Source organism: Hyaloscypha bicolor (assembly GCF_002865645.1).
Source record: "Hyaloscypha bicolor E unplaced genomic scaffold K444scaffold_182, whole genome shotgun sequence".
In the NCBI taxonomy this organism is placed as follows: domain Eukaryota; kingdom Fungi; phylum Ascomycota; class Leotiomycetes; order Helotiales; family Hyaloscyphaceae; genus Hyaloscypha; species Hyaloscypha bicolor.
Genome location: NW_020194684.1, coordinates 244,351 through 267,980, shown reverse-complemented (window position 1 = coordinate 267,980; position 23,630 = coordinate 244,351). Strand labels below are relative to the sequence as shown.

General features: G+C 45.5%; 6 protein-coding genes across 6 annotated transcripts; 3 read left to right on the top strand and 3 right to left on the bottom strand.

Moving 5' to 3' along the window:
• Positions 1 to 5,621: 5,621 nt before the first annotated feature.
• Positions 5,622 to 6,391, top strand: K444DRAFT_647357 (uncharacterized protein; the record flags this gene model as incomplete). The annotated part of the gene is made up of 3 exons (XM_024885322.1): positions 5,622 to 5,803; positions 5,873 to 6,283; positions 6,352 to 6,391. The coding sequence occupies 3 exons, from the start codon at positions 5,622 to 5,624 to the stop codon at positions 6,389 to 6,391; spliced, it is 633 nt and encodes a 210-aa protein (XP_024727867.1).
• A 604-nt stretch (positions 6,392 to 6,995) lies between these two features.
• On the bottom strand, positions 6,996 to 12,000 carry K444DRAFT_601137 (amino acid transporter; the record flags this gene model as incomplete). The annotated part of the gene is made up of 3 exons (XM_024878657.1): positions 11,086 to 12,000; positions 10,582 to 10,993; positions 6,996 to 7,518 (listed from the first exon to the last, which is right to left on the bottom strand). Exons 1-3 carry the CDS (start codon positions 11,849 to 11,851, stop codon positions 6,996 to 6,998), a joined length of 1,701 nt encoding a protein of 566 aa, XP_024727866.1. The 5' UTR covers positions 11,852 to 12,000.
• Positions 12,001 to 13,035: 1,035 nt separating this feature from the next.
• K444DRAFT_543825 (carbohydrate esterase family 12 protein) lies at positions 13,036 to 13,887 on the top strand (the record flags this gene model as incomplete). The annotated part of the gene is made up of 2 exons (XM_024875994.1): positions 13,036 to 13,192; positions 13,244 to 13,887. The coding sequence occupies 2 exons, from the start codon at positions 13,036 to 13,038 to the stop codon at positions 13,885 to 13,887; spliced, it is 801 nt and encodes a 266-aa protein (XP_024727865.1).
• A 1,000-nt stretch (positions 13,888 to 14,887) lies between these two features.
• Positions 14,888 to 16,175, top strand: K444DRAFT_222075 (uncharacterized protein). The gene has a single exon (XM_024871153.1). It carries the CDS (start codon positions 15,044 to 15,046, stop codon positions 15,884 to 15,886), a length of 843 nt encoding a protein of 280 aa, XP_024727864.1. The 5' UTR covers positions 14,888 to 15,043; the 3' UTR covers positions 15,887 to 16,175.
• On the bottom strand, positions 15,486 to 19,756 carry K444DRAFT_656516 (calcium-translocating P-type ATPase). The gene is made up of 4 exons (XM_024886088.1): positions 19,662 to 19,756; positions 16,902 to 19,586; positions 16,469 to 16,851; positions 15,486 to 16,424 (listed from the first exon to the last, which is right to left on the bottom strand). Exons 1-4 carry the CDS (start codon positions 19,719 to 19,721, stop codon positions 15,959 to 15,961), a joined length of 3,594 nt encoding a protein of 1,197 aa, XP_024727863.1. The 5' UTR covers positions 19,722 to 19,756; the 3' UTR covers positions 15,486 to 15,958.
• Positions 19,757 to 21,350: 1,594 nt separating this feature from the next.
• On the bottom strand, positions 21,351 to 22,493 carry K444DRAFT_668937 (uncharacterized protein; the record flags this gene model as incomplete). The annotated part of the gene is made up of 5 exons (XM_024887472.1): positions 21,351 to 21,383; positions 21,540 to 21,802; positions 21,853 to 21,884; positions 21,947 to 22,250; positions 22,331 to 22,493. 5 exons carry the CDS (start codon positions 22,491 to 22,493, stop codon positions 21,351 to 21,353), a joined length of 795 nt encoding a protein of 264 aa, XP_024727862.1.
• Positions 22,494 to 23,630: the final 1,137 nt, after the last annotated feature.

Here is a 23,630-nt window from a genome sequence, read left to right as displayed (position 1 = left end):
TAATCCCTTCCGATATATATCCATCCAGCGGAACGTACGGTTGCAAAACCTCCGTATAGTCTCAATCAAACAAGCTTCAAGTGCCTCTACTACCTTAACCTTAGTATCTGGGAAGCTAACCTTCTTTACTTGACGAAATCGAGTTTTGCTATACCCCCAGTATATCTCAATTAGGTTAATTTCGCAGTAGAACTTCGGTAGAAACACAGCCTTATATCCCCGCTCTATAATAAGCTCTTTAATTTGACTCTTCTCCTCAAAGAAGTCTTTGTGATTCGAGAGTATACGAGCTAAACAGTACGTTTGTTCAATAGCGGGAGGGTATTTAAGGGGTACAGTACACTTAGCACCCTTTAGATACTTAAATCTTAAGCCAGGGATATTACACCCTTACTCAATAAGAATCTGTTCCACGCCCTTAGGCTCTCTTTCTCCATTCAGATTAAGTTGCCAAAGAACTTGTATAGTACCCTGTAACCCCGGAATCGTATACTCCGGTAGGAAATACGTATTCCTCCCATAGGGCTTAATATTACCCTTTTCAATCCCTCCTAGTATCTTGTTTATACCAAAGGCGTTCAGTACACCTTCGCCATACAAAGCGTATGCAGAAGACTAATCAAATATTAGAACAGCTATGTAATTTGGGTACTTCTGTTCAAATATATCAAGCGTCCTAGTAACCTGCACTAGTAGCTGTTTTGTATCCCACCAGGGATCTCCATTTGAGCCTGGATATATAATTTGACGGGCATCCAAATCGGGGTCGTCCGGAATAAAAATGCCTTTATTATTCGGCACCCTAATACGCCCCTCAGGCCCTATAAATTCAGAATCGTGAATTAGCCTCCCTTTGCTCTTTCCTGGCATTTTTTGCTAATTATCTGCTAGCCAGAGGCTCTTTTTATAGTCAAAACCATGGAAACAGCTCTTATCATAGAAGTATATTACATGTACCTGAACTCCAATTGGGAGTAAAGGTTGAATCGTATACCATATACCAGCTTCATCCTCCTCGTACTGGACTATATACGATAAAAGCTCATTCATTAATGGTAAAAACACCTCTTAACAATACTAAATCACATCAGATCGTTCGTATCCATCCACATAAAGCCCTTTCTTAGTCTCATGGTAATAAAAGCCGAGCCTAGGAAGCCATAAGTAAGCTATGCTACGAGCGATTAGCCTTTCGATTATCGATAATAATCGAGGTAAAATCTCCTGATTAACGGTATTCAGGAAATCGTTTAGTAATATCATTCCAAGCTCTTGATTAATCAACCAAGTACGGCAAGCTAAAAAGATGTCCTCGTTATCCAGATAGGAGATACCATCCCTTTTACCACCCCTAGCCTCCAGTGGAATGCCATGCCACTGTCAATAGTAATTAAATAACCCCCTAATTCGCCGAGCTAGTATCTTTCCATTATTAAAGCGGTAATTACTGGAAGCTACTAAGAGTAATACATCAATTCTCCCTAGTCAATACTGCCCTGGTTTCAGGAGCTATTGGGTATATTGCCGGAGTAGGTATAAGTTAGCAACTATATATGGAGTATATAAGTCTTTTATCTGTACTAGCTTTATATTCACATCGTCAAGGACTTCCTAATAAGTCATTCGTACGTCTAGAGCTTCGTTATCTCCGCAAGCGTTTCCAATAAGGGCATCCAAAAGTAGCTCGTTCGTTCTATTGTCTTCATCCTCAAGCCTTTGCTCTTTTCTTAATTACACATCCCTAGGGATATCAATTGGCCTCTCAATAATACCGAATTGTAGCTTCTTTTGTTTAAAAGACGGTACGATTATAGGGGTCTTGAGCCTAGCAACTTGAGCATCTTTTGCCCTCTAATCATATATATGCTTTTATTGAGTTCTCAATGGCTTTACTGATTCCTTTATTAATTTAGAGACATACGAGCCTCTGGAAGCTAGAAATAGTATTAGTATACTTATATTATAATATAAAGATAAGAAACTTACTAGTCTGTACCGTAAGTCTTTGCTCTTGCTATACGAATATAGGCTTCTCCAAAATAATCGTCTCATTACCACTAATAATAAGCTTCCGCTGAATCCAAAAGAGAGTTAAATCTTCAAGCTCTAATTAATCGCCTTGTTCAATATCTGAACTATTAGAATCGTCCTCTATATTAGAGGATTTCCCATGCCGTTCGTCAAGAGTTACTTGGATTGCAGCTTCTTCAGCTAGAGTGAGAACTATAATTAAATCAAGAGTTGAATCAGCTCGCTTGCGCTTCTGAAGGCTTACAGAGGTAGCCATTGGAAGTATTCAAAAGGGGCACTTGATTAGGTTTGTGGTTATTGAGATATTAATATAATTATGGAAGAGCGGTCAATCTGGGGGGGCAGTCACGTGACAGCCAAAGTTAAAAAATGATCATACAAAGCACAAAAATATTTGCTCGCTTAATTACATATATTATAACTCCCTTAATAATAAAGATATTATAATTTTGAGACTATAGAATTAATTCCTAGCATATATAGTATAGTTTTAATTAATACGATTTATATCAATTAGTATTATGGTGGTTTTTTTTTTTTTTTGTCGTGTTTGGGTCGGACCGACTGTACGATGTCTGAGGTGGTCCGTGCTCACTTTAACTTTACTCGAAATAAAGCGAAGCCGATTCTGTAAGCGACTATATACCGAAATCTGGGGAGACCTGTTTTTGAGCACTTTGACCATGCAGCAGGCATACAATCTCGAGCAGTGGTTGAGTGGTCTACTGGGAGTTGGGCGCACTAGCGGAGAAAATTTGTGCCGGGATCCTTGGGAGCCTGGTTGGGCTTCCCAGGGATCATCGCCAAAACTTGACAAAATTGAAATGAGAAGGCCCTAGTCTATCCAGCCTGATCGGGGATCAAATGCGTGAGTAAGTAATACAGTGTAACCTCGCTAGAAGGATACTCAATATAAGGATATCCTTGACATAAGGATACCACCTTAGGATCCCAATAAAAATTAGCCCTGAGCTAAGGATATCCTTACTATAAGGATTATCCTTATGATTTTGAATCCCAGCCTTGATTTTTTGGTGTTTTATCCTTATAATCGTGCACGTGATGGGCTAATTTACCGCTCCTGACAGGTCTTCAGGCACCAGTAGACCCGTATTCTAAGCGTTAATCTCACTGCTCCAGAGCCTTCACAGCCTATTACCCTCCCAACCCACTAATCCTATGCCCCCCACCGATCCCATGGCTCCCCAACAACCTAGGTAAAGAGGTTATTTATATATTTTCAAATCTTGGTGATATTTCTATTTTTATATATTTGCACGTGATTCTCGATATAAGAATACCTCGCATTATCCTTAGTTTTTGGGGACAATTTCGCTATCCTTATATCGAGGTTTCACTGGTACCGATCAGGGGCTGCTCAGGGACTGCTCAGGCTGCTCAGGTGAGCTGGGTGAGCCGAGGGTGATTAGCGCCTGAGTAGAAGCGGCTCGCTCACTAACCGGCCTGGGGGGGGGGGTTCGTTTTAGTTTTTCCCCTGGGGACGAAGAAAAAAAAAGTTGTGTTCAACTACCGTTGCAATTGTCGCACACGCTAGCTTCAATTACATTCCCCCTCTCCAATTGCATGATATGCGTGTTGTTGTATGGTTTCACATCCTCTATAATGCAGAACTAGTGGCATCAACAAGTTTGTCTTCTTCACATACAGTACCTTTCCTAAATATCCTTGATTGACCTTTCTCCTCTTGTGTACCCTGAAGCCGTGCACAATTTTGTATAAGGAGACCATCATGCCAGATAGAATTTTGACGTCGAAACATCAACACACTACTCTCTGAGGACCTAAGAGTCAGTAACTCCATAGATCTCTTCCAAGGTCTTCGGTCGTGCGTTGCACTCTGTACCAACAAAATTAACAGGGACACCCGAATATCAAACACCCCGTCCTTTTTCATTAGAATTAAGGTCGGCCGAAGGATGGACGAGGCTTTTAGCCTATGTGCGCACACCTCATCCTGTTATCCAGAACTAGCGGCCCACATGGGTGGGAATGGCGTCATTTTGGCTTTGAGTGCTGGATGAAAGAAATAAATACGGCTATAGAGAAGAAAGATTATCAATAGATTCTCCATGGCGAGAAAATATAGCGGACCAGGAGAGGGCGATGATCAAGGGGATTCAAGTTTAGCTGCAACCCCTCGACGTATCAAAAGCTTCCCCAAGACCCAAAAGTGAGCCCGAGACAAATGATCCGAGAGAATCATAGGTTATTTCTTCTTTCTCAGACCCACGTGTGCCGCTTTTCAGCCAAGTGGAAATATATGTCAAGGTCTTGACACAAAGAGTTATATATCTGACCCAATCACTCGCCAGCGACCAACAAATTCTGTTCCACCAAAACTCCTTCCCAGTTTTCTGGGAATAAAGGTTTTCCAGGCCGGTAGCCTTGCGTTATGATTTGTTATTTAAAATGGTGGAAATTCCAGTTAAGGTCCGCCTACACGGTCTGGACTCTGCAGCGATGACATCAAATACGTGTTCCCACGGTTGGGTTAAACGGTTCAGCATATTCATAATTGCTTTGCAACCCACAGAAGAGGGTGTCACTCACTTCCTATGACACTGCATTGGCTATGCTAAGAGATTTTTGTTGCAAAATACAAGTTTTTCTCTGTGTTTCAGGTGCAGTGCCGCGCTCACATCCTCTATTAGTGAGTATTGGGATTCGAGTGGAGGACTGGCTCCCTACAAGCCCAATTCCGGGCCTTGGGACATCAAGGTCAACTGCCAGTGGCAGCCTCGAATTCACTGTTGCCGTTTTCGGGCGCTAGGAGGTGGGTGCCTCATGCAGGGTCCAAGACATGGAGGCGCAGGCTGCGGCTGAACGGCTCACGAGTCAAGTTAATTTGAAGCACAATATTTTCCGCATGTGACGGGCCGGGGACGAAAATAGAAAAAGAGAGAAACAAGAAGACTTTCCTATATCATAAAGATCAAAGTTGTCTATGTAGAGCTCATGTAAATATTTTGAATATAGTGCCGACCTCGTTACGTAGGCTTTACGATTAGGTACGTTGATACACGGAGTCGAATTAAGCTTGACGGGAAACAGATCAAGATTCTTATGCAGGATGAAAAATGCACGGATATCACCACCCCGGGATTTTCCAGACGCTCTGGCCAGTAGGGGACCTTCCTAGACCGCATTGTGGTTGACGTGCAGCAGTCTAGTGCCTCACCCAACCGGTGGGTACGCCGCTGACGATCTACGGGACGTCCCGTCCGGCTTCGACCAGTCCAGACTTGGATCGAAGATAGAGAAATTCGTTCAATAGTTACACGATAGTCATGACTATGGGGGTCAAATCCACGCCCATGGAATTAACCACCCAGATTTGGACAATTTGAGAACTCATTTTAAACATGGCAGCTCGGCGCCTTTGTCTATATAAAGAGCAATTCCCAACTTCAGAAACTCAAGCCAGCATTGATATTCTTCATTCATCTTCTGCAAGCCTCAATCCTCAAGCTATCTTCAATTGTTTTCAATACTCCTCAATCTTCCAACCGTTCTTCGCCTGATCTTTTATTCCAATACAACCCCAATCTTTACCCACAAGCTTCGTCATCATGCACTCCAATATGCTCGGTGCTTCTAAGCTCGCGCTTCTTGCCCTCTTTGCAATGCAATTCAGCACCATCTCTCTGGCTCATCCAGCCTTGGAGCAGCGCGCCGCTCCCATTGTCATGGGACTCGCGAAGACCTTCGGTGCCATCGCTGCAACGACACTTACTTCCACTGGTGCAACAGTGTAAGCATATTGAGACCTCCCTACATCCCTCCTTTTCACCACGAAATGCTGACTCTTCGATCTCCTTAGGATCACCGGAGACTGCGGAACCTGTCCTGGGACTGCCATCACTGGATTCGGTCCAGGAATGGGAGTCTGCACGGGCAGCAACAACGCTGGCAACACCGCTGCCTGCAACGCTGAAGCAGCCTGCCTCACGGCTTACAACAACGCCGCAGCCCTCGTTCCCACCCATACTCTTGCCACAGACCTCGCAGGCCAAACCCTCGTCCCTGGTGTCTACAAATTCACAACCCTTAATGCGATCCTCTCCGCCACACTCAGTCTGGATGGAACCTCGAACCCGAAAGGTCAATTCATATTCCAGATCCAGACCACATTCGGCACTTCAGCTACCACATCGAAGGTAGTGTTGATCGGTGGAGCCCAGGCTTGCAACGTCTACTTCATTGTTGGTTCTTCAGCCACCATTGGCGCTGGGTCAAAGATGCAGGGAAATATCTTGGCGCATACTTCTATTGCTGTGAATTCTGGCGCGAGCAATAAAGGGACCTTCTGTGCCCTCAATGGGGCCATCACGTTGATTGATGATGCTCTGACCTCGCAGCCTACTTGTTCTACTTGAGAAGGAGATCCTGCCGTGCGATGGAAACTCCTTCGGCGGGGGTGGGGGTTGTGGAAAAAGTCCCTTTCTGCTGGTTGCTTTCCCTTTTTGGATTTAAGGTGGTTGATCGTCTCTCCTCTAATTTGGTAGTGATTGGGGACATGAGAGACAGGTAGTTCTATATCGAAATTTGACATGGCTATTTTTCTGAGACTGGTTCCCTGTACCCTCCGACCTTGTCGAAATCAGTGACTGCATGCCTCACACTGGCATTTCCATCGATCATGTCCCCCCCCCCCCATATTGACATAGGAAGGCTAAACATAGTGTACTTGGTAAATATTTGACCGACCATTGGGACGGCAATGTTCCATAGTTAAACTTCGAGATGAAAGGAGATACTCTGGTCTGAAGTTCTTGTCAGCTTCAAGTGATGCTCACCACTTGACCGACACCTCCGCGATTCCTGCGTCACTCCGTGAGTTTAATCATGCAACTGCGGCCCCTGAACGTACCTTAGAAACACCATTTCTTTCACTCCTTCAACCGCGTATCTTCTCTCCAACACTGAAGAATTCTGGTCCATCTCTAAATGGGCGCAATGGATCCCATCCTCATCACAGCTTTAACCTCATCATCAATTAACGGCCCCTCATACTCTTTCCTTCCACGAATCCAGTACCAGGTGATACTGAATATAATAACCCCTCCCGTAACCACCACACTATAGTTCATTGTTGTAGCATCAACGGGGGTTTCCGGCGGCCAAAAGCTCCAGAAAATCACGAATATCATATAAACACATGCGTATGCGTTATTGATGATTCCCAGTATGCCTGGGATTCGGAATGGTCCCCATGAAAGAGCTGCTTGGGCGACTTCCACGATGGGTGTGCCGGCGTTGGTGTCGTTCGGATCTGTAGCCTTCTCGCCTTCGCCGTATTTGCTCTCCTTGGCAGGCTCATTCGTTTTGTCGGTCGCGGGATTTGAGGACACGTCCTTTTGTGAAGCAACATGTCCTTTGATGCGATGGTATAGCAAGAAAGCGGCGGGGAGGAAATATGATCCATAGAATCCGGTAATGGTCAACGAGATAACATCGTTGAACAGGCTGGTCAATAAGCCAGCCGGCTTATCAGCTAGCTTATAAGCTAGTTTATTAAGCTATTCAGTTGGGCTTTAATTTTTATATCAGTCAGTCAGCTAAAAATCTACTAGCTTAAAAGCGGCTAATTAGCTAAGTCATACTAATTTTGCGATTTTGGAGTTATTTAAATATATAATAATTAGAGTTTTTGGGAGGGTTAGTGGGGTAATTAGGTAATCATAGCCTTAATTACTAGGCCTTCTAGCCTTGAAAATCTCCTTAGCTCGCACACTTGGCATTTGATTCCTTAATTAATATTAAAATAGACGCCGCATCCACCCCTACTACTCGAGCCTCTCGTGATCTCTCAATTAGACCTTCTGAATCGTTATTAAATCTTCCGAATACCTTTAGCCAGATAATGGGCAGTGTGCCTAGGGAGCAAAGAAAGGACGTACGAGATCAGTACAATCGGCCGGTACTAACTTATAATTAAAACTATAATCCTTACGAGCCTCCTCCCGAAGATCAATGCCCTGATTACTCTCCATATGCTCCAGGAGAGCCTTTATATAATAATTGCACAGTTATAATTATATGGCTTCCGAAAAAATACATTATTACAGGTACTACTAAGCGGAAGAGAATAATATGGGTTTAGTAGCTTGGTTACGCTCTTACTAATACGAGCAAAAAAGATAAGCCTACTATATGGGCATGCAAGCTTTATATACCTTTTTATTATTATATAGTAATTATATACTTATTAGTTTTTTAGGCTACTATAATCCCGAATTTTCCAGAAACCGAGAATAGTATTATAATAGTAACTTCCTTAAAAATGCCAAAAATTATTTCCTTACCCGCTACTTTCTTAATTATAAAAGAGATATATAGAGAGTATAGCATGGAAATAATAGCCTATAAGCTTTAGGGCCGGTTAATAGAGGCTATAAGTATGCGATCCCGTTCCGTTAGCAGGAATTCATAAATGCATTTATTAAATAGGTTATAATAAATAATATTAAGTCTTATAAAGTAGCTTTTCCCCGACTAAAACGCACCTTTAAGATTACTAATATATAAGCTGCAAATGCTCTACTATCCTCCCATAATATAATAGAGTCCTGGATTAATAAGATATTTTATTATTTTGAGCCAGAAATTAAAGAAGAGATTAAGATAGCAAAATCACAAATATATTATAGTTTTAATAGCTAGGGCTCAAAGTATGAGAAAATTAGTATTTTGGGCATTATTATATATATAGTAAACTATAAAGGAAAAAATATAATATGCCTAATTAGGTTACTAGAGCTCTCTAATTATAGGAAACATAGTATTAGTAAGTCTAGATTTTTACTACTACTACAAATAGATTTTTATATAGTAGTATTAATAATTTACGAAAGTAGTATAGCGTAATTCGGGCGTTCCCGAGCGTTTCTAGCTAATAGGAGGGCTTTAGCCGGACCTTAATTTCCTTCCGAGATCATATAACTAACTTTCTTTATTAGATCAAGCCATAGTAATCTTGCTATTATTTTAATATTTTAGTATTAATAAAGATAATTTAGGCTATTTCGTATTTAATAATACCCAAAATAATAATATAATACTATAGGAGCTCGGCTAACAAATAGATTTTGATCCAATTCAGAAAAGACTATACTATATAGGATATATCCTTAACCTTATTATAGAAGCCTATTTATTTAGGCAAGACGAGTCAAGCTAGAAAGAAGACTTTAAGGAAGCAGGTATAGAAGAGTATTAAAGGCTTTAGAGATAGTAAGGAGAGCTTGGAAAGCTATATAACTTGGTAGTATATATTATGAATTTAGGAAAGCGGACAGATATCTTTATTAAGTTATAAATTAATACTAATACCGGAATTACTTTAAGCAAGTAATAGAAGCTTGTTTTAGATAGGGGAATATATTAGAATTCGATATATCTAATAATTAGGAGAGCCCTTGAACTCAAAAAGGCCCTAAATATCTATACTAACGATTTGAGAGATTCTAATAATTCTGATAATTAAGAGATCTATTTAGAAGACTATATTACTATAGCTAAATAGAGGGCTCTTGAGATTATTAGAGATTAGCTTAAACCTCTTTTCCGATTAACTAAGGACTTGGAAGGTAATTATGATCTAAAAGACAGAGTATAAAAGGCTTTATATAGTACTTTATAGGAGGTACTCCCTGTCTTTGAGTTCCTTCTTAGTTATTTTGAGAAGCTTAAAAAGAAGGCAAAAGCTAGAGATTTTAACGAATATCCCGGTATTTAAAGCTCAATTACTTTAGCTTGGAATACTACGATATTATAGTATAAGAAGACAGATTACTCTCTTATATAGATAGCTTTAATAGTCTTATATCTTCGGTTTAAGTTCACTTGGTTTAATTAATACTAGACGTTACTAGGGGAAGTATATACTCTTAATTCGGCAAAGACGAAGATACGTAAGCTTTGAGAGAAAGAGTATAGGGATAATGGTATTTTAGATTAAACGAATTAGTCCCCAGAGCCTGAAAAAACGATATCTTACCTGGAGAATATACTAAATTAGATAGTGCCTTCTAATTTATTATGTCCTAAGAGGCCTACCCGTACAAAAGACGAGCTTTACCTATATTTAGCTAAACCCCCTACTAATCTTTTGGGAGTTATAAAGTACTAGAAAATACGGGAGTCTGAATAGCCTCATCTTGCTAAAATAGTATACGATTTTCTCAGTATTCTAGCTATGAGCTCTGAGTGCGAGCGAGTATTTTCGCCTTATACGAAAATGACTACTTCTGAGAGTTCTAGACTATTAGGAAAGAGCTTATGGTATTACGAATACTTAAAAAACTGGCAGAGGAGGGGGGTAATTATGATGGAAACGTTTGGGGATACTATTATTTTGAAGCTAGTTTAAATATAATTTTCTGAGATTTATATCTTTAACTGATCAGCAGCTAATCAGCCGAATCAGCTAAGTAAGTCAGCTGACCCACTTTATATAAGCTAATCAGCTATCAAAAAACCTTAGCTGATGGCTGACTGACTGGCTTATTGACCTGCCTGTCGTTGAACGCAGTCGCCGAGCCGACATAGATGAGCGTCAATAAAGCAGAAAATATTGTAATAGCAGACACAGCAACGACGGGGACTTGGGTTCGAGGCTCAACTTTGCTGAGAATGTGTGAGAACGGTGTCCCTCGATCCCGGGCGAAGGACCAAGTCATTCTCGAGGCTGTTGTTGTGATTCCAATTGCACAGGCCCAGGTGAGCGCAAGCACCACTGCGCCCATAGATGTGACTCCGGCGAAGTTTCCGACGCTGTCATAGAAAATTTGGATAAATGGAAACCCAGTCTTTGTGCTGAGAACGGACTCTAGATCTCCGATGCAGAAGAGAACTGTGAGCATCATGGCAAAACCCAGGAGGCCATTGAATATCATGCTACCGCAGATCGCCCGAGGGATGTTAATGGCTGCGTTTGAGACTGTATGAAGTCAGTATTAGGCCGTCTAAACGGAGGCGTTTGAAATCAAGTGACAGTTCTAAGAAAAGGGGTGAGATCCTTAAACCACGTACTTTCTTCAGCCATGTGAACACTTGCATCAGCTCCAACAAACGTGGCAACGTTTCCGAGAAACCCTACGCAATATGAAAGCCCTTGGGTAGGCCATCCTCCTTCATTGAGGCTCGTTGTGAATACCGACGCAGCACTGCCATGGGGTGAGTATACCCAGAGTACAGCCATTATTGCAATGAATCCAGCGCAATGAAACACCAAAATAAAAGTCTCGAATTTTGGCAGCAAGCCTGGAATGATCACGTTGATGAACACGGCAAGGGCAATGACGAGCCAAGCCAGAAGTGTTCCCTGCCACTGCTTCGGCTCATAATCGGGATAATCCAAAATGATCAGTCCCCGAATAATCGTCCCAGCAAACATCGATTCCGTAGCTACAGTAGCAATCCAGGCCAGTGACGTGAGCCATCCAATAATATAGCTTGAGAACTTCTTGTATCGCACGGGAGCAAGCATGTAAACCCAATAATATTGACCTCCAGCAATAGGCGCCATGGAAGCCAGCTCAGAGATCACCGTATAAACAGAAATAGTGGAGAGCCACGCAATGAGGAATCCGTAAACCAGCCCTGCTGGACCCCCATTGTTGAGACCTTGACTGAAGAGGGCGAGAACGGTCTCCCACGTGATCAGCTCGGCCATGGCGAATCCAAATATTGATATCAGGCCGAATCGTCGCTTTAGCACTTGTTTTTTCCCCAGCAGCGCTAATATGTCGCTATCGGCATTGCGCTCGCTGTTGCGTTCAGCAGCGGTCTCGCCCATGATGTAAACGGAGGGCCAGGATAGAAAGTGGGTGGCTGCATGAGGTGCGCGGGAGGAGAAAGCCGCGCCGCGATACCGATGGCTTGTTTGCGCCTCAAGTGAGGCTCAAGAAGTGGGAGTTGAATGGAAAGAAGCCTTTGGAAGTGAAAAATCAAGCTTTCATCAAGAAGGAGAAAGGCCAAATTAAGCTAAAGCTCGGCATCGCCGCTGACGCGGGTGATGAGCTAAGCTGCAACTGTTACTGGATACCGCTGATCCGAACACTGATCGGGAGCGTCTTGGGGGAACACGATGACAGGAGAGCAAGAAGCGAGCTCAGATAAAGGGCATGCGAACTGTGTTCAAGTGAGTAATGTATAGGAGGTTAATAACGATACCTCGAGATTTCATGATGGCTGAGACCAAAGGGAGGAAAGCGTCGGCGGGAAGGAAAAGCCCCTGGAACAAAGGAGTACCCCGCTCGCTTATTACTTCGTAGCGCTGGGCCAGCGGCCGCTCCTCAGCCACTGAGCCACCCACTCCACTTTCTCCGATCTCCTCTTCCGCTCTTTCTCCCCCAAAAGTCGAACACACAGGTGTAGCAGACAGAACCACATACGTCCTCAAAGCGGTCATTTATAAGAACGATGAATTGATGTAAGATTGCGCTTTGCACATGCTCCTGTTTCGCTGAGCCGTCCTTCCACACCCCGAACAACGTTTCGGGTACAGTGCTCACAATTTCCACTCAACATACAAAGCATTCTATCGGCAGCAAGCAAATCCACACCACAATCCTGCCAAGACTTAAACCAAACGACTTGAGAAATTCACATACGCGTTGGTTCTCCCTTTGCAAGTCTTCGTTCCTGTTCTTCTCCACCAGTTAGAATCCTGACCCCGCACCCAAAGGAAGTTCAACGGCGCGATGATCCGGGCAACCAAGCGGACCGGGTGTACGACATATCAAACTGCGTTTCGGACCTGTTTAGATTCGGTGGAATATTCGATTGGTGGAAATGCCAAGGTTACGATGACTTCAGGAAAAATATCTGCGAGCTCCCAAAATTATTTTCCATTCTTACAGTTACTCCCGTTCACTGAGGGATCGTTGCCCAAATGCGATCTTTGATGTCTTTTCGTTCATTCCTCTCCATTGCGCTCATAATTCTGCCCTCTTCTATTTTCAATATCAGTCGATTAGGATGAAGCAACTCATTGCTGGACTTGGAGCTGCTCTGGCAGCAGTCGCCTCAGCTGCCCCAGCCGATAATTATGAACGGGCCACTGCTGCAACTCCTAAAGTCTACCTCGCCGGAGACTCAACGATGGCTCGCGGCGGCGGTGGAGCACAAACACAAGGTAATAAACTGCTATTTCCGGCCCAGCACTCACAGCAACTAACGCCCACAGGCTGGGGAGAGTACCTCGCATACTCTCTCCAAGGCATAACGGTTGTTAACGATGCCATCGCCGGCCGATCTGCACGCTCCTACTCCGACGAATCCCGCTTTACAAGCATGGCAGACGTTGTTACTACTGGTGACTACGTAATCGTCGAATTCGGGCATAACGACGGCGGTTCGCTCTCTGTGGACAACGGTCGCTCCGACTGTGTTGGCTCGGGTAGCGAAACATGCACAACTGCGGCCGGGCTTGTAGTCCAAACATACGTCACTTACCTCACGAACGCTGCCAAAGCAATTATCGCGAACGGCGCAAACGTTATCATCTCCTCCCCGACTCCGGATAATACGTGCGAAAGTGGGACTTGTACCTACAGCCCGAGTAGATATACGGGGTATTGTAAAATCGTTGTTCAGAATGCCGGGGCGAAGGCGAGTTTTGTGGATCACGGGCAGTATGTTGCCAACGAGTTTGCCAAGTTGGGTGCGGATGTTGTAAATGGGTATTATCCGATTGATCATACGCATACCAGTCCTACTGGGGCGAATGTTGTTGCTGCGCAGTTTGTGAAGGGTGTCCTGTGTGCGAATGATTCTTTCGCGACCCATGTGAAAAATACGACGGCGAGTATTGATGGAAAGTGTTTGTAGAAATTGTGTTTGGTATTGGGGAAGCTTTGGGAGAGGAGAAGAGAGACACGGTATATATATTTATGGTAAGGATGTGTACATACTGCGTTGCTTCAGTGTAGACTATCTGGCGGCAATGGAACCAAGATGGTCCTTCTTTAAAGCTCTCAAACCCTCATGACTGCGGATTCTTTCTACGGCTCCGGACCTTGCTGCTTTTACTTTTTCTTCTTGCGTCAAACATTCCGAAGGAACTTCAATTCTTGAATGTACTTCCTCTTTTCTTGGGGTGGTGCAAAAGAAAGCAAGTGCGTTCCGCCTCGACTATTAATAGCCCAGCAGTTCCTGGTATGTCATTTGTTCATGACACTACGTGGGTCTTACGTGATATACAGGTAAGATTATCGTGAAGTCTTACAAGGTCGACAGAGCTAGCTGTTAAATTATTAGGGGCCTTCTGTAGGTTAGAAACCTTTCATACCCCTGGCGTTTCTGCCAGAGAGGATTTGGTTCGAGAATGGTGTCAAGAATACTTTTCCAGACCGTCACACTTGAACTGAGGTTGAAATATACATAGTGGCACGAGTACAGTGGCGATCTCTTCAACCTTAAAGTGCTTACTATACCTTATACGGAAACCTTATTCCCGTGCCAGGTGATGAGACATCCAACGTGACTTCGGGGAGTTAAGTTGAGTTGGAATTCAGGACCTTGAACTTGCTGGTGTCAAATTTAAGCTAGACATGTTTCTGACTTTCCTGTTCCTCGGCGTCAAAATCTCGAAGCATTAAGGCTGCCTGATTGAGTTTGCGGTATGCAACGTGCACAGCCTCAAGAACAACGAGGATAAATTTTACGATGGGGCGCATCTTACAGGGTTGATTGGGCCCATCGTACAAGTGCCGAAGCAAACGAGGATCCGAGCCCGCCAATGCCAACGTCAGCAACACGAATACGCATAGTCAATGCTGTGCTAATAAAAATTACGATTGCCCTTGGTCATGCTTTTCGGGGAAGACTTTTTCTATTCCCTAATTCTAAGAAGTCCTTTAGTCTTCACATGGTTGCATTTGCGAAATCGGCTTAAAGATGTTAATGATTCGCTCTTTAGAGTGAGGCCTTTCTCGATTGCGATTCCGCGGGATCCGGAAGTTCCGGACCACAGCAGGGAAACATTATGAGCGATGAAAGTCGAGGACGAATGGCTTCGATGGTTGGATTTTGCATCGTAATGATTATCTTGCAGGGTCTCTTGCTCATGATTCATCACCCGAAACATTCACGATCACTGAGTGGACAAGTAAGTCCAGCAGAACTGTTCGCCGGAGTTACCATATTTTGGGCATCTCAACGTTGTGCTGGATGGGTTCTGGAGGGAATGGGAGCGATTTTGTCTTTTGGACTATCCGCGTTGGCACCACACCATGGAGAGCGCCCAGGCAATCATAGATATGGCGGTCTTCAAATCGCAGATGTGCCACTCAGCTCAATTTGGGATAGCATTACATCTCTATTTGAACTGGTACTCATCACTTGGTTCCTCCATCTCGCGTTGACCTTCGTTCTGGACACCGGCATACCATTCTGGCTCGAACTTCGCCAAAGCCCTCAAAAGGCAGCCCATAAAGTTGACCTACGGCTTAAGGAAATCCTTAACATTTTGCAATCGACCTTTCAACACCCATTTTCAGGCTTCTTGGTTGAATTATCAGAGAGGCTTCGTGACGAAAACTCCAAGGCCAAAGGACAAGCCATTCATCTGGAAAGACGCCAAACGGATTACCCCAGCGCAGGTCAAAGGAGGCTGTCTTGGAATATTGCGGTGGATGAGGAAGCAATGGATGAGATGAAGGAGACACTGGGACCCCCAGGTGGATTTGGAGAGCTGGGATTCAATGTTGCGAAAGATGGAGTGAGGTTTGAAGCGATGGGTGTAGGGACAAGCTTTAACTTGATGTTCAAGTTGAGAGAGGATGAGGACGCAGGACTTGAAAGGGAGACGAGGGGAAAGCAAGAATAGATGATGTGGCCTAAACTTTGTAGTAAACACGCTCAAACAATCGAACAGAAGTATCACTAGTAGTAGATCCACTCATTTGGTGATCATCATGCCGGTCTGATTCACCGTCTTCAATCCCAACTTCAGCGAACGAACTCTCCCACCACGGACGAGAGTAATGAAGGAGAGATCCTCCGGCCTTGAGGCTCTCCTCTTCAAATCCTCGACCTTCTCCTTCAACTCATCCTTTGCTTCCTCCTTCGCCTCCTTCTTTGCCACAACTTCCGGCGCTAGCTTTCGCCTCCATATCTTCGGCACAAGGTTCGCAATCCACTCATCGGGGATCAGGCGAATGATTATCGCGACGGGAAGGGAGAGCGCGCCCAAGACAAGAGAATAGCCCCACTGAGGACCATTGAGAGGTGTGACATGGAACGCTTTACCGCCCACGAAAACAATCATTACTTGCCCTCCGATCATGATGGCGTTTATGGCAATGAAGAACCAGTTGTGTTGAATACCTTCGAAGATATTGAATTTGTTGTCCAGCCGGCGATTGCTATTTCTGTGAGTAAGTGGGCGAGAAGGGATCAAAAGGCTTACTTGAATTCATTGAAAATCTGCATCCAGACGAACGTGTTGAATACCAATGTACGCAGCTGGTCCTTCTCGTGATCTGAATGGTAGGAGAAGATGGTTTCCCCGCCAAAGTTGAGAATGAATGTCACCACGAGCTGGAATATCGCTTGACCGATGATCATCTTCCACATGTTGAGGGTAATGAGAGGTGCGGATTTCTTCTGTGGTTTTCGGTTCAGGATATTCCGAGTCGGAGGATCGGTAGCTAGGGCGAGAGCGGCAAATGTATCCATGATTAGATTAACCCAGAGAAGTTGCACGGCGGTGAGAACAGATTCCTCTGTGGCGCTGGCGACGGCTGAAACGAACGTGAGAATAACGGCTGTAATATTAACAGTGAGTTGAAACTTGGACACATGTTAGCGTTTGAATTTGGTTTTCACACAGGAGAATTTACCTGCAGGAATTTCTTGACAGCGTCGTTCACAGCTCGACCCCACATCAGAGCCTTCACGATCGACGCAAAATTGTCATCCATGAGAATAATTGCCGACGCCTCCTTGGCCACCTCTGTGCCCGCAATACCCATCGAAAAGCCAATGTCCGCCATCTTAAGGGCCGGAGCATCATTGGTGCCATCACCAGTCACAGCGACCGTTTCTCCCAGTTCTTTCAACCTCTTTACCAGAATGCGTTTATCGTCTGGGCTTGATCGTGCCAGTACTTGAAGATGGGGAATAGTCTGGTCCATTTCATCCTGGCTTAGTCTCCTGAACACCGGACCCTCCATCACTACCCCGCCTGTCTTGGGTGTGTAGATGCCGCACTCTTCGGCTATTGCTTTCGCAGTGAGGACATTGTCCCCGGTAACCATGCGAACCATCACTCCAGCATTCTGACAATCTTTCACTGCATCCTGGACGCCTTGACGCAGCGGATCTTGGATACCCACTATACCTAAGAGTGTCATGTCTTGGAAGACAGCGTGGAAATCTGCCTGGGTGCTGTCATCTTTGGATACTGCACCAGCTGGCGGCCAGCTTTCGAAGTCTCGGTAGAGGATAGCAATTGTACGCAGTGACCGCGAGGCGTAGGTAGAGATAACACCAGCAAGGTATGCGGAATCCTCAGCTGCTAGTGGGACGCCCGACAAGTCCGCATTCCTGGGATTCTCCACAATCTTGGTACATTTTTGTAAGAGGATTTCAGAGGCGCCTTTTGCATAGATCCGAAATCTGTCGTCTGCCAACCTCACTACGCTTGCCATGTACTTGTGGCCGGAGTCGAAGGGGACCACTTGCACCACGTTCGCATTCGATCTCTCCTCCTGAAGAGGACCGATTCCCAGGTAAGTTCGCGCAAACTGAAGAAGGGCGGTCTCAGTCTTCGATCCAATGATTGTTTGTTTTCCGTCTTGCTCTCCCTCAAAAGCGGTGGAGTTTTGGACGATCGATTGGGCAAGCAATCCTTTGGTTTCAGTACTGAGCTGTGAGAGAAAGTCATTGACGGCCACAACATTATCCTTGTCAATGCTGTGGCTAGCGTCTCTGTCATCTCCTGCAACTTCGCTCTTGGCGCCATTGCCGGTATCATCACCTAGGTCAGTTCTCTTCCCATATTGAACCTCCTTGCCAACTGTTGCGGCAACCATAGTCATCTTATTCTCTGTGAGGGTACCGGTTTTATCCGAGCACACAGTCGTCGCATTTCCCATCGTTTCGCAAGCACGTAAGACTCGAACCAAGTTGTTATCCTTGAGCATCCTCGTGGTCGCAAATGCAAGCGCGAGCGTCACCGCAAGTGGGAGACCCTCTGGAACAGCGACTACCACTACAGTAACGGAAACAATAAAGATTTGAAGGAAAGCTTGGCCCTTCTCAGACGGCGTTTGCGTACTGCCCTTCAGCTGTACACAAAACTTGATAAAGAGTGCTACGAAGAGCACCAATGCTGCTGCTCCACCAAGCTTAGCGATATACTCGGCGAGAACATTCAGCTTCTGTTGCAATGGGGTTGCTTCAGTCTCCTCCCTTAGGGACATCATCGTCTTTCCAAATGTCGAGTGCACTCCGACTGCCGTTACGAGAAAGGTACCAACGCCTTCAGTCACCTTGCTGCCAGAAAGTATGAATGGATCAAGCTTGCGGACATCTTCGCCAGCTTCAATTGCTCGGAATACCTCAGCCCCGGATTGTTTCTTGAGGAGATCAGATTCCCCGGTTGCAGAAGACTCGTCACACTTGATAGAATGCCCTTCAATCAAGACGCCGTCCACAGGAACCATATCGCCGGGCTCAAGGTGCATAACATCGCCGACGAGGACGTCGTAGACAGACAGCTCCTGCAATTTTCCAGACCGGATGACCTTTACCAAGCGATCTTCCTTCTTCTTGTTGAGCTTTACAAACTGTCTTTCTTTTTGCCAATCATTCAGTGTGCCAACAACGACTACAATGATAATCGCAGCCATGATAGCAACACCTTCGACCCATTCAATCTTCGCTTCGCCTGGCTCGTGTTTCTGTCCAAATGTTTGGTAAAGCCCTAGAGAAAGGGAGACCACGGCAGCGATCGTAAGGAGTATCAAGACCTTGTCGTTGTAGGTGATCCAGGCCAATTCCAGCAAACTCTTGCTCTTCTTCTCAGGCAATCTGTTATCTCTGAAAATTCTCTTCCGATCGGCAAACGATTCGCCAGAACCGCGTGTCGTCACCTTGTCAGCTGTACTGACAGTGACCAATCCATCCGATTTGGTGGCAGACTTTCTTGGAGAAGATGCGACCCCAGTTGCATCTTCGAAAGTGACAGTCCCATCCAGGGAGGCTTCGTCAGAGCTCAACCCACTTGTGATATTCGATCGTAATCCTTTCTCCAGACCAGCAATTCCACCAAGCGCATGAAAAGCACTGAGACTCTTGGGATTGAGGAGTTTAGACAATTGTCCAGGCGAGAAGGCGAACTTGTTCTTTTCGACTTCAAAGAGGTGTTCCGTACCGGGGTCGGGAGATAGAGCCATTTTATCGCTCAATATGGTTTCGGCAGTGACTTCTTGAATGGGTATGGATTCGACAACTTTTGGAAGATTGTGAACATCTTCAGGATTGTTGCTTGAGATATTCCCATTTGAAGGCAACGATGAGCTCTTATGATACGTAGCATGTTAGCAAAAGCACGAGCAAAGAGCAAGCAATGGTCCAAAAGCTATGCCGCGACTTACGGCCTGGGAGTGTAATGGAGCCTCGTCGCCTCCGCCCTTTTCAATATCTTGAGAAGCCATGATACGGCTGGCCAGTGCGAAGGACACGGTTTGTTCTCTTGCTGGAAGAAGACGGCAATAATGGAGAGGTGTCCTAATATTTGGGTTTCGTGTTCAGATCGGTACCTGAACTAAGCAGGCATTGGCCAAGCTTCAGGAACGCTCGGGCAGATGGACTATGCGGAAGAATGGCAAAGAGTCGTCAAAATGGGTGCCTGTGTATTGTTTCAGAATCGAAAACAAAACAGAAAATTAAAAGTAAGAATAGAGAATGGCACCGTTGGGTTGTGAATGCGCAATGATCAATCGTTTGCTGGCAACTGGATGAGAAGGGTCGCACGGTTATGTACTGTACAATGCTAGCTCCGCCACCAATGCAGAATTGTGAGCGCGAGGCTGCCCTCGTTTGATTAGACAGAATCATTTTTGTTTGCCTGTGCCAAGTGCCAGCGGAGAGTGGTCATCTTGGCATATACGTCTGTCGTGGACTCGTGGGCGGACGTTGCAACTTGCAGCCCAACATACCACATCCTATCCACAACCCGAGTTGAGCGCAGCGGCTTGAAAGCCGGGGTCCCACCAGGTGATCATCAGGAGGCCAAGACCTAGAAGTGATGGGTTTCGAGTTCCAGGCTGAGGCCGGTGACGTCTGTGGGGAGGCTGAGCAGAGTGGATTGCCAGTGGGATGATCTTTCCTACGTCGAACGGGGAGGGCAGCCTTCACGCTGCGGCGGGCAAACCCCAATCGCTCGCCGTAGAAGGGTTCACCATCCGAATGCCCACACCACGCAACCACTCGAACTTAGACTTAACCACAATAACGACACAACTTAGGAGGATACGCTATATTCGGACTCCTCGAATTATTTTCTGTAATCTATGAAGTTTTGGGAATTTTCTAAGCACTTTGAAAAATACCAATTTTTTGGTGTTCCAACAGGGACGAGTGGTCGGTTGAGTGGTGAACAAATTCTAAGTTACGTGACGCCCAATACGGCCAAGCATTGGCGCCAATGCTGACCCATCTCCTCTGACCTCTCAAGACTTCTCCCAAGGACTTACCAAGAAATCTTTCAAGATTTTTGCAGTTTCCAAGACTCCTAATTTCCCCTCAAGTCTCCCCTAGGCTTTTTTTGAAACTTTCCTCCAAGGCTCTGTTCTAGGCTTTCTCGAGGGCGTGGCTTGCACAGTTCACGTGTCAAACTACCGTACGTGGTGCTGTCCCTTGCATTCACAACTGGTCCACTGTGGACCTAGGCAGAGCACCTCTCGACGACTGAGAATTTGATGGCCCTTTCGATGTTTAGAGGCTGGGGTAAAGATCGTCACCTACGAAGTAGGGCCATCATTTTCTGGGCTTGCGTACCCTTCGCACTCACTACAACTGTGTATAGGACACCACCAGGTATGGAGCCACTTTCTCCTATCAATCTTTAACTGTATCTTCACCTCGTAAGAGATCCTATGTACTTCCATATTTTGCGCGGTTGAAATAGATTATGGTTGAAAGCACCTCAAGTGCATTGTCTTCTGACTTTGCTGTGTTTGGCGAGTTCCTGAACAGCAAGTAGTTGCTTCTGCCAGTTCAGTCCCGCAAAGGAGGGTCGCCCTTGCAATTTATTTTATTTCAGGAATGCACTTCTGCGAACCTCAGACATTAGTTTGTCCTAGGCAGAAGTATGCCTGCTTCCAAACAGTCTCAAGTTTCTACAATGCTCGACGGTAGAGGTGCCGTGATAGACAGCTGGTAACAACCCATATGTTCTTTTCAATCAGCAGTCTATCGCACGTTACGTATGAGCTTGCCGAGCCGAAAACATACCCCTACGAAAGACTCACGCTCTGCCACAACCGCCACGCACCATATCCCACAACCCCAACCACCGCAGAAATCCCTGCCCATCTAGACCCTGCCTCTAGCAGGATCTGACCAGCTAACCCCTCCACAGCCTCTGCATCGTTAGCTCTAGGAAAAGGCTCGTCCGGAATGCTTGTCCCCAGGATCTTGCACAAAGGAGCCCATCCCTCGCTCAGCTCCATCGTATGAAATTTCTCAGGCGGCGTCACTTCCCTAACATACTCGTTGTGTTCGTCCATTCTTCCTATCTGTATTCAGTATATCTCAGGAAAATGCGGTGATCAAGAAACTCACTCTCCGTCATTGGACCCCATATTTCCTCTTGCCTAACGGCAGTGTTAACATATTTAGCAATATTGGCTGGCGAGCACATATTGGCAAGACCGACTGCTCCAGAAATTGAGTCACAAATTTCGGATACCATCTTTTCCCCGGGACAGGCGCAAGGAACCAGTTCAAGAACCCCGCACTAGCCTGCTTTGTCACTGATTCCCAGCTCTTCCACCACGTCGCCCGGTTCCGTCGCACGCATAAAACTTCAGCGTCTGGATAAAGCTCAAGTAGCTCCGCGATGAAGCAGTTTCCTAGTGCACCGGTGATGGCTACGAAGCCAGCAGTGGCTTCACGCAGGAGTTTGAGGCGGGGTTTATCGTGGCGCGCGGTGAAGATCTGAGACCAGAGCTTGACGTAGGCTGTAGTTTGTTAGTTGTGCAACCATGGGTATGAAGCAAAATGAGAAGACCCAACGAGAAGAGTGGGGTGGGGTCACTACGGTCTTCTCGACCAAGAAGCTGTGAGCCGCCGTGCATCACGGGACCATCGAGCAGCTTCTCGAGCGCAAGTGCCATCGACAGGGTTCCTGTTCTTGAGTATCCTGCTCCAGTGATCTTTAGTGACCTTGTGGGGTCTGTTGGAATCGATGGAACACCGCCCATTATCGCACTAATGTTACTCTTTACTGCCGTAAGGCTGAAGTGTTGTCAATGCCCGCTAGACAATTTTCTGCGGGTATGAGGAATATAAACCACATAAATATGTCACTCTCTCAATGTATTAATATTAAACAAGCGGGTCATCGCAGCAGCGCACCAGGCGCAGGTTACTTCTTGCAGAAGTTGATGTGCGGTTGGAGCTTGGCAACCGTCAATGCAGTCAGCACTCTCCTTACGGGGCTACGATCTGCGCCCATCCCCAGACTCGTCTAGAGACGATGCATATATACGTACGCCCCAAAGAGCTCAGGGACGTTGAGTTTATGGACGTACGTAGATCCGGAGTTGTGGTTCGATTGGAGGACTTAAGGAGGGGGGAGGGGAGGGGTATCAAGGCACGATTTGGCTTTCCTCGACCCCTGGATGGGATGAGCTTACATTAAGGTCAATGATGAATGCTTGTGTCCCTCTTGATGTTCCTGAAAATGTGGGGCATTGGGTGTATTAATGTTTAAGGGATGGAGGTCAAACTTATCTTCTCTTTTGGGCCAAAGCTGTGGGATCGGCTGGCTCTGCGCATGGGATCTAAAGAGGACCCAGATATATTAGCCTCTACGAAGTAAGTGACAGGAACTGCATTGAGAAAATTCCAGACCTAACCAAGTAACATTGTTCCTTCGCCGGCCTGTAGAAGTGTTCACTGGCCAACCGCCCAAACTACTCAACCGCCCAAAATCGCTACCTTCAAAAAATCATAATTCAATACCCACATAATATTTTACTACCAAATTAATTGTTTTCTGAAGCTTTTTTAGCCCCTCAATATGCCTGTAAAGAAAAATTACTATGCCGAATTTCCTGACGATCCTAACGAGCTCTCTGAGAGCGTGTGATTACAGATGGCCCATGACGATTATCTCGAGTATAATACTAGTAAGAAGACTAAATCTATTCGAAAATGCACGAGAGAGTATGGAATTGCATATGAAACCCTTCGAGATCGAATTAATGGAGCGAAACCAAAGGAACAAGATATAGCGGCAAGATAGCAGTTATTAGGGAGGCAAGAGGCGGTTATTTAATATTATATTCGAAAATTGGAAGTATGGGGCTGGCCCCTAATGGTTTATTAGGTTCAAA

Bases quoted from the DNA above. Each gene is read 5' to 3' on its own strand.
- K444DRAFT_222075 (XM_024871153.1), top strand. From the start codon at position 15,044: ATGAGCGATGAAAGTCGAGGACGAATGGCTTCGATGGTTGGATTTTGC.
- K444DRAFT_656516 (XM_024886088.1), bottom strand. From the start codon at position 19,721: ATGGCTTCTCAAGATATTGAAAAGGGCGGAGGCGACGAGGCTCCATTA. The intron at 19,587-19,661 runs GTAAGTCGCGGC...ACGTATCATAAG, and splicing joins CTCCATTACACTCCCAGGCC to AGCTCATCGTTGCCTTCAAA. The intron at 16,425-16,468 runs GTAAGCCTTTTG...TCACAGAAATAG, and splicing joins CAGATTTTCAATGAATTCAA to CAATCGCCGGCTGGACAACA.